This window comes from Corvus kubaryi, unplaced genomic scaffold, assembly GCF_017639235.1.
Source record: "Corvus kubaryi isolate FWS band 111438036 unplaced genomic scaffold, C.kubaryi_AGA036_p1.0 36956, whole genome shotgun sequence".
NCBI classification, from domain to species: Eukaryota; Metazoa; Chordata; class Aves; order Passeriformes; family Corvidae; genus Corvus; species Corvus kubaryi.
The window spans coordinates 6,598-16,095 of record NW_024580992.1 but is presented as its reverse complement, the minus strand read 5'-3'; the positions used below and the strand labels follow the sequence as shown (position 1 = coordinate 16,095).

Below are 9,498 nucleotides of genomic sequence, written 5' to 3'. Positions count from 1 at the left end.
GAGTGCCCAAAGGACAGGGACAGAGCTGCTCCTGTGACTCCAGAGTGTCCAAAGGACAGGGACAGAGCTGCTCCTGCTCCTGTGACACTGGAGTGCCCAAAGGACAGGGACAGAGCTGCTCCTGTGACACCAGAGTGCCCAAAGGACAGGGACAGAGCTGCTCCTGCTCCTGTGACACCAGAGTGCCCAAAGGACAGGGACAGAGCTGCTCCTGTGACTCCGGAGTGCCCAAAGGACAGGGACAGAGCTGCTCCTGTGACACTGGAGTGCCCAAAGGACAGGGACAGAGCTGCTCCTGTGACTCCGGAGTGCCCAAAGGAGCCCCAGCCCTTCCTTGGAATAACCCTGTGCTCAATGTGTCCCTCAGCCGTCCGTGTGCCAGGCCAGGGGCAGCACCTGCTCCCAGGGGACACCGGGACACGGAGCCCATGGGAGAGGGGATACCAGCACCGCGCAGGGCCACCCCAGGGGCCATCCCAGCCTGGGGCCACCCCAGGGGCCATCCCAGCCCGGGGCCACCCCAGCCCACGGAGATCTCTTCCCACCTGGTGGGAGCTGCCCTGTCCTTCCCGGCCTCCTGTGGCGTGGCCGTGCCCATGGATTCCGTGCCAGCCTTGGCCTTGCAGTCGTCGTCATCGTCGCTCTCGGAGCTGTCTGAGGAGCTGCTGTCCGAGTCCACCAGCGGCGCCTTCCGTGTCCCACACGCGTTCCACACACAGGGAGAGGCAGCGCTGGCTGGGGGAGGAACAGCCCATGCTGGAACCTCGGGAAAACTCCCCAGGAGCGGCCCAAGGGCTCAAACGGGGCCTGCAGCTGCTGCAGAGGGTCAGGGAATCGTGGAATGCTTGGGTGGGAAGGGACTTCAGAGCCCCTCCAGTGCCACCATGGGCAGGGACACCTCCCACTGTGCCAGGCTGCTCCAAGCCCTGTCCAGCCTGGCCTTGGACACTTCCGGGGATAAATGAGATGTCCCTGTGATATCAGCCCCAACTCACTGCAACTCCATCCCTTCCCTGCTGGCATTGTCCCAACAAACCCTCGGGATTTCTGCCCTTGCCTCCATTCACTGATCCCGCAGGGAACCCTCAGGGCAGGGACCCTGCAGGGATGTTCTCCCTTCCCCAGGTGCTCTGTGCACCCCGGGGGTGGCCCCGTGTCACTCACAGCTCTTGTCCTGGCCCTGCGCCGGGGTCCTGTCGGTGCCGCCGCTCTCGGTGTCCATGGGGGAGCTGCAGCGAGGGCCGGACTCGGAGCTGGGGAGGGAACAGCCCTGAGCATGGACACCGGGATCATCCCAGAGATTCCCACCGGGATCATCCCACAGCTTCCCAACAGCCCTGCAGGAGCAGTCCCCAGGCCCTGCTCTTCCTTCCCACCAATGTTTTGAATTTCTATAAACCTTATTTGCTGATTCTGTACCCCATGAGCACACAGGAAGCGGGGCTGTGTCCCAGCCCCAGGCAGGAGCACTGGGAAGCACTGGGAAGCATGAAGGAGCCCCGATCCAGGATCACCAGACAATATTAAAACGTAAAAGGGAAGCAACGGGAAGGGAAGGGGAAGAAGAAAGGATTACAGCCATGCGCTCCATCAACACGTATCCCAAATATTCCCCCACTGCAAGGCTCCAGGGGAGCTGGAATTGCGTAGCTCTTACCAGCAGAAAGGCTGGAAGTCCGTGAACTTGGCCCAGCCCTTCTCCTCCGGGGCGCTGCTCTGCGGGGTGGCCGAGTCCCACACGCTGGATCCCACGTCCATGGCCACGGGCGGCGTGGGGCTCACGGGCTCGAACACGGCCGTCCAGCCGGCCCCTGCGGGCACAACAGCCTGAGCTGCCAGCACAGCCTCTGGCCGGCCAGGAACAGCCCAGGGATCCCAGGGACAGGGCAACCCATCCCAGGGCACATCCATCCCTTCCACAGTCCCACGGAAATCCCTGTGGATGTTTATCCCCAGGAGAGGCATCCATGGAGACAAATGACACCGTGGGTGGCTTCATTCCCTGAGCCAGAGATTCCCAGCTCCAAGTCCCTCAATTCACTGCCAAAAGCTCCCATCTCCATCTCCAGTGGGTGCATTTTGGCAGTTTCAGGTAAGGAACTGATCAATGGATTGCAATATTTAAGACCCCAGAAATCACCGGTTAATGGCTTTTTTTATAGTCCTGGACGAATCCTCCTCCAGAACCTACCTCCATCGTCCTACTCCCAGTCCTACAAATCCCACCTTTGGAATAGCATTTTTCCTGAGCTTTTTCCAGGGGAGAGGGAGGATTACAGAGCTCTGCAGGAACAGAACCCAGCGGGAGGGACCCGCTGAGGCTGCACCCCCAAAACTGATCCCAAATTCCAGCTGAGTCTCCAGAGGGTGACTGGGCTGTCACACACAACCCACTGGGACCATGAGGTTTATACTGGTTCTTCCCAACGAACTGGAATTATCTGACACTTCCAAAGGGGTGCAGAGAGCAGGATCCTGGGATAACCCTGCCTGGTGCTCACAGTGACAACACAAGGGCAGCACCCGCAGAAAGAAATGCTTTAGAACTGAAAAAGCTTGGAGAAATGGATGGTTGGGAAAATGTTTTTGTCCCTTGGAACTGTTCTGCTGACAGCACCATGGGTGTCCAGCATTCCCACAGTGTCATTTACATGGAGAGTTGGGAAAATCCCTGAAGGAGCAGACAAGATGGGAAGAGACAGGGGCCTGGAGGGACAGGACACAGGGAATGGCTTCCAGCTCCAGGTTTAGTTGGGATCTTGGGAAGGAATTCCTGGCTGGGAGGGTGGGCAGGCCCTGGCCCAGGGTGCCCAGAGCAGCTGGGGCTGCCCCTGGATCCCTGGCAGTGGCCAAGGCCAGGCTGGACATTGGGGCTGGAGCAGCCTGGCACAGTGGGAGGTGTCCCTGCCATGGCAGGGCTGGCACTGGAGGGGCTCTGAGCTCCCTTCCCACCCAACCATTCCAGGATTCAAGGAAAACCCTGTCCCTCTGCACTCCTCCTCCAGGCACTGTAGGGATGGGTTTGCCACAGGCAAACACAGCTGGGAAAGCAGAACGGGCAGGGCCGGGGGGTGTGGAGACACCTGGCAAAGGTGGGCACAAAACTGTCCCGGGATGGGAGGAGTTCAGGTCCCATCCCTGCACTGCTGCTTTGACTGGGATTTGCACTAAAGGAGCTGGGATCCCGGGAATCACAGAACCATGAATGGTTTGGGTGCGAGGGGACCTTAGAGCCCATCTCATCCTGAACACTGCCACGCACAGGGACCTTTCCCTGGGATTCTCCCTGTGGGGCTGCCTGACACAAGGGCTGTTCTGGGGCTCGTGAGGCTCCCTGAGGCTCCAGAGGCACAAAGTGAGCCCTGACATCCCCACTTCCCCCGGCCAGGAGGACCTGGGGACTCTCCATGGGCAGCTGGCAGCGTGCGAGCGCTGCTGTGCACAGATCCCAGGATGTGCTCCTGCAAATCCGGTACCTTGGGAGGACTCCGAGTCCTTCTGCTCCGCGGTGCTGCCCTTGTTTGGTGAGGGAGGGGGTGGCTGCTGCTCCTCCTCCTCCTCTGAGTCCACGCTGCCGTCGTGGTCCCCGTTCTCCAGGTCACTCTTGGAGCTCTCCGACGTCTGCGATGCTCCAAACCTGAGCGGGAACTGGGAATGAGCCACTCCCGGAGCAGCTGCTGCACCCATCCCTCAGCTCCTCCTCCCTGGCCCTGGGGAAACAGCCCAGAGCTGCCCAGAGCCTTTTCCATGGTTGTTTCCACCAAAATATCTCCCCAGATTGCTCAGGGCAGTCGTGGGCACTCCGAGGGATCCCAGATTCCCGAGGGCTTTGGTGTCAGAACTCCCCGGAGGTGCAGGACAGACCCAGGGCTGGGGGCACCACAAACCAGTGCCCAGCGAGGGGATGGGCACGGGCGTGGAGCCCACCCTGTGCCTGGCAGGACCTGAGGCTGCTGATGCTTGGCAAGGACATGCAGAGCTCTGTTTCCTGTGATCACATTTCAGATTGGGAATTACAGAAATAACTTTATCTAATAAGTGGCTCTGCCAAAAGGATGAAAAATTATTTCAAAGCCTGAGATGCCCCAGGAGGCCTCTTGCTCTCACTTTTCTGATTTGAACATTCTGAGAAAGAATGTTCTGCCCACTCCCCTCAGTCTCACCCCCTCCTCCTCCTCTCCAAGGATGAGGGAAGGAGCAGATTCCAAGTGTCTCACACTGAGGGTGGGGGTTTTTCATGCGTTTGATGGAAGAGTCATTAATTAGGTGTTCCCACTGTTACTGAATTCCCTCAAACTGGGTCTGTCTCCAGCTCAGGAGAACCCCAGCACAAGTGGCAGGGAGAGCGCTCGGGGTTGCGTCAGATAAAACCTCGCAGCCCCCAAATGACACAAACCCCAAGGAATTGAAACGTGCAGATTCCCAGCATGAGGGGGAAATCAGGGCTGTGTTTTCACCTTACCGTGTCCTGGACTTGACCTGGGTTGCGTAGGAGATCTCCTTCTCCTCCCAGATATCCTCCTCCTCCTCATTGTCGTCAAACTGCTGGATGCGCTCGTTGCAGCAGGCCTCGAACAGGGAGGCGTTGGGCTGCAGGGATCAAAGGGAAATCACATTCCAGAGGTTCTCTGGAGACACTGCTTTAAGGCCAAGTCTCAGGGCTGAGCAGCCCCAGCTTTGCTCAGGAGCTGGGATCACCTGGATCACCACAGCCCAGCTGCTGCTTTGCTTTGGGGCAATAAACCAGGAAAGGCCAGGAACAGCCCGGCAGTGTTTACATCCATGAGAAACCCATCTCTGCCTGTGCTTCCCTAATCTGTGTCTGGAAAGATGACCAAAGCTGGGAGAGCTGGGGGTGCTCATTCGGAGAAGAGAGGAATCCAGGGAGAGCTGAGAGCCCCTTGCAGGGCCTAAAGGGGCTCCAGGAGAGCTGCAGAGGGACTGGGGCCAAGGCATGGAAGGCCAGGAGCCAGGGAATGGCTTCCCAGTGCCAGAGGGCAGGGCTGGATGGGAGATTGGGAATTGGGAATTGCTGGCTGGGAGGGTGGGCAGGCCCTGGCCCAGGGTGCCCAGAGCAGCTGGGGCTGCCCCTGGATCCCTGGCAGTGGCCAAGGCCAGGCTGGACATTGGGGCTGGAGCAGCCTGGCACAGTGGGAGGTGTCCCTGCCATGGCAGGGCTGGCACTGGGGGGGCTCTGAGGTCCCTTCCCACCCAGCCATTCCAGGATTCCCTGATTCTAAGAACAACAGACTGGCACTGCAGGAAGATTCCCTCAGTGCCGGGGGTGCTGCTTCAGAGGAAACATTTCCTGGGAGGAGCCCCTGAGGGGCCGGGCAGTGCTCACGAGGCCCCTCTGCATTGCCCAAAGACCCCCCCAAACCTTTGTTCTCTCAGAATCCAAGCAGGACCTTTCCAGAACCACATTTATTCCAGCACTATCCCAGATTCCCACTCACGCTGTCGTCGTCGGCGTCGATGTTGAAGTTGATCTCGGCGATGCGGTCGAAGGGAGCGCTGGGAGGGAGGAGGGAGGGGAGAGCCTCAGGGATGGCTGCGAGGAGCCACGGCCAGAGCCACTCCTGGGCTGTGACCCCCGAGCAGCCACCCCTGTGCCCAGGCCGCGGTGTCCCCTCGCTGCAGGAAGGGTTATTCCAGCCTGGAACATTCCCTGCCCATGGCAGGGGTGGCACTGGAGGGGATTCCTGGGGTGCAGCCGGGGGGGTCGGGCTCTGCTGGCAGGGAACAGGGACAGGAGAGAGGGAACGGCCTCAGGCTGGGCCAGGGGAGGGGCAGGGTGGGCACCAGCAGGAATTTCCCCATGGAAAGGGTGCTCAGGCCTTGGCAGGGGCTGCCCAGGGAGCTTTGGAGTGCCCATCCCTGCAGGTGTCTGAGGAATTCCTGGAGGTGGCACTGAGGGCTCTGGGCTGGGGCCAAGGTGGGGATGGGGCACAGCTGGGAGGGCTGGGAGGGCTTTTCCAGCCTCAGGGATCCCAGGATTCTGTGAATCTCAGCGCAGCAGGGGCCCAAAGCCCGAGGTGTGGCTGTGCTGTGAACATCCCGAAATGACCCAATTCCCAGCCCGAGCCAGATGAGCCCCTGGTGGGAACAGCAGAGGGTGCTGCAGGCCCAGAAATTCCCAATTCCCAGAGAATCTGGATCCAGGGGTTCACTCCCCCTACTTATGGATCTGTAGCTTTTCCAGTGATATTTTCCTTGAAGAACTCCTCAGTTCAGTACTCCTGCAGTCCCAGGGACACTGACACATGGCTGACACTCCTTACATATTCCCATTCACTTCCATCCCAGGGTCCAGCAGCTGGAAACAGCGGCAAGGGAGCACCACTCCCAGAATATTCCAGGTGTTGCAGGATATTCTCCCTTTCCAACCACAAACAGAGCCATAACATCCCAGGCACGGACTTTCTCCAGCTTCCTGTTCATTTTACACTGGGCACGAGGCTCCTGGGGCAGCTCCTCAGGGATTTAACTCCTCCCTGCCCCTCACTCACATCGGGCCATATTTGCCAGCAGTCAAAAGTTTATTTTATTTTATTTTATTTTATTTTATTTTATTTTATTTTATTTTTATTTGGTTGTGTTTTTTTATTGGTTTGTTTTCAGTTTTGTGTTTTTTTGGGTTTTTTGGTTCTTTTTGTTTTGTTTTTGTTTTGTTTTGTTTGGGGTTTTTTTTATGTGTAGAACAGAATAATTTCTGTTCAATTCAACTCTGATTCTAATCTGGAACTTTTTGGCCTTATCAAGGTTCTGACATCTCCAAGGCTCAGGAAAAACCCTGGATGGGAAGGGCCTTGGATCCCAAGGAGTTTCTGGGATGGAGACAAACGCAGGAGCTGAGGAGCAGGAGCGCTGGGATCCCCCGGAGCACCGCTCTGTCCGTAACTGAACGGTCCCAGTTTCAGGACTGTTATGGCCACTGGGATAATCCCAGGTACATTTCTAAGGAGAGAGGATGAGCTGCAGCTTTAACGGGATTAAAGGAATTCTGTAAAAGCAGCAAAGTCCGAGCTCTGGATCCAGCCAGTTGTGTAACACTAAATCCCCTTCCCTGGCTTCCTGAACTGCCTCTGCTCCTGATTATCCCTGTTCCCTTCCTCTGGAGGGGGAAAATGGCTGCATTTCCCTTGGATTCCATCAGAGCACTGTCCCCTCACTCCTCATTCCAATAAGGATTTAATTCCTTGGGAAAAGATCTGTTAAGATGCCCAGGCTTTGCTCTCATGCTTTGCTTTTAAACTCATCCCAGACCAGGGCTGGACAACAGTTGCCTGCTTTATTTCCAATATCCCTCCTTCAAAAGAAGGAATACTTTTCCTTGCTTCTCCACCTGGCTCTGGAGATCGGGCTGTGCTCCTGGAAAACAAGGAGCTGTTTCCAACCTGAGGAGGGATAACGAGGCTCATTTGTAAACCTGAACCAGAGGGAGGACGGGATGCAGAGGCTCTAACGCCAAACTCCCCCAGGCTCACTTGCTGCTGTCACCAAACACCCCCAGACTCACTTGATGTTGTCATCCTGGTCTGCAAACTCCTCGTCGTTGAAGCCGAACTGATCCACGAAGTTGGCCGTCATCTGCTGGATCTGGTACTCGGAGAAGGCCTGGGAAGGGATCCCAACAAATCCATCGTTAGGGTGTCCAGAGACACTCCAGAAACAGTCAGTGGAGCTGCATGGGAACAGCTGCTCCAGGAAGGCATGAACATCACAGGAAGTGTGGGAAATCCTCAATTCCAACCCCTTCCCAGAGCAGGGTCACACAGAGCTCTGGGATTCCTGCTCCCAGGTGGATCCCAGCCCATGGCACTGCTCTGGGAAAGCCCAGAGGAGCTGAATGCACGGACTGGGAGTTCAGGGAGCTGCTCCACACTGGGACGGACCAAAGGCAGTCGGAGCAGGAAGTTTCCCAGGAATAGTGAAGATATTCCCAACTCACCTGTTGCAGAGTGAGTTCGTTGGGAAAAGCACTTTCAATGTCCTCATCCTCGCTGGAGGAGTGCAGGTGGTGGGTGCTCACCTGGGAAAGCACAAACCAGTCAGGGACCAGGGAAAGCTGGGAAAGCTCCAGTGTCTCAGTTCCACCAAAGCCCAAACTCCTGCCGAGGCAGGAGCTGCCCTGAGGAATGCCAGGGACCAGCCCAGCACCATGGATCAGCTCTGCTGAAGGACTGTTAGGGAATGCTTCTGGAAGTGCTTTCTACTCTGCCTTGGAAGCGTTCTTAGGCAAAACAAGGGCAATGAGAAAAACCAGGAATATCCCTTTTTTCTGTCAGGGGAAGCCCAGGAGCCACTGGAGTGACCAACTCACCAAATCCACCGTGTTCCTCCGGTTCGTCTCCGTCAGCGTCTCCTCCACGAAACTCTCCCACCTGCCCCTGCAGTCCTCGGGCAGCTCTGGAACGAGAAGGTCACACAGCCCATGGGATTTGGGTGCTCTGAGCCATCTGAACTCCTCAGGGACTCACCTGGGCTAAGGACACACAGCTTCTCTCGCCTTGCTGGGAACAACCCCAAGCGGGGCTCCAGCTGTGCTTGGCTCTTCCCTTTCCTCCTGGGGACTGGGGGAGCCCTTCCCTCTCATCCCTCCCATCCCAGCACAGTGGGACAACTGGGAGCCCAAAGGTGAGCAGGACTCGAGGGTTGAGGAAAGGAAAGTTTAATAACCGGAGAAAAGGGCAAAAGATTGTGCCCCCAGATTGTCACTGCCTGGCTGTGGGGATGGAAAATGGAGAATCTTCCTTGCTCCCACCCAAACCCATGGCACAGAACCAGTTCTCCAGGTGGGTCCAGTGAGGGCAGGGTGGACACAGCCTGGCAGAGGGAGTATCTCTGACGAGCACATCTGGGGCCTCTGGGGACATTTAACCTTGTGTGTCTTTCCTCAGAAACGTGTCATGGGTTCATGGAATGGTTGGGTGGGAAGGACCTCAGAGCCCCTCCAGTGCCAGCCCTGCCCTGGCAGGGACACCTCCCACTGTCCAACCTTAACTTCACTGAGTGAAAACCAAGAGCAGCCAAATGGGCTCTCAGCACACTTTAAATGATGGGATACTGTGGGATTTCACTGGGAATCCTTTCATTGGGAAAGGACCTTGAGGAAACACCTGCACTGAGTTCTTCCAGGAGCTCCCAAGGGTTATTTTTCCCTGGAGAGCAGTGAGGGGGAGCTGCAGGAGGAGGAAGAGGAGGAGGAGCAGGCGGTACCTTTGATGAAGTCACTGATCTGGGCCTGCATGGGCCCCTTCTCCATGTTGTGCACCACGGCGTTGGCGATGCGGGTCAGGTGCCCCATGTTCCCTCTCCTCCTGCCGCCCTCTGCCCTGGAACAGAGAGCAGCCGCTACCCACGGAGCCGGGATACCCTCAGAGCCGGGATACCCGTGGAACCGCGATAGCCGTGGAGCCGGGATAGCCACAGAGCCGGGATAGCCACAGAGCCGGGATACCCATGGAACCGGGATACCCATGGAACCGGGATAGCCAC

General features: G+C 57.4%; 1 protein-coding gene across 1 annotated transcript in view; it reads right to left on the bottom strand.

Annotated features, from left to right (window-relative positions):
• The window catches only part of PPP6R2 (protein phosphatase 6 regulatory subunit 2), a gene marked incomplete at its 5' end in the record, with an annotated part of 20,065 nt that overhangs the window by 4,985 nt on the left and 5,582 nt on the right, over positions 1–9,498 (bottom strand). The window contains 10 exons of the mRNA XM_042020322.1: positions 546–735; positions 1,165–1,253; positions 1,658–1,811; positions 3,477–3,637; positions 4,463–4,590; positions 5,457–5,514; positions 7,520–7,617; positions 7,952–8,032; positions 8,324–8,409; positions 9,220–9,335. Coding sequence (XP_041876256.1) covers positions 546–735; positions 1,165–1,253; positions 1,658–1,811; positions 3,477–3,637; positions 4,463–4,590; positions 5,457–5,514; positions 7,520–7,617; positions 7,952–8,032; positions 8,324–8,409; positions 9,220–9,335 — 1,161 coding nt within the window. The remainder of the gene's footprint in view (positions 1–545; positions 736–1,164; positions 1,254–1,657; positions 1,812–3,476; positions 3,638–4,462; positions 4,591–5,456; positions 5,515–7,519; positions 7,618–7,951; positions 8,033–8,323; positions 8,410–9,219; positions 9,336–9,498) is intronic.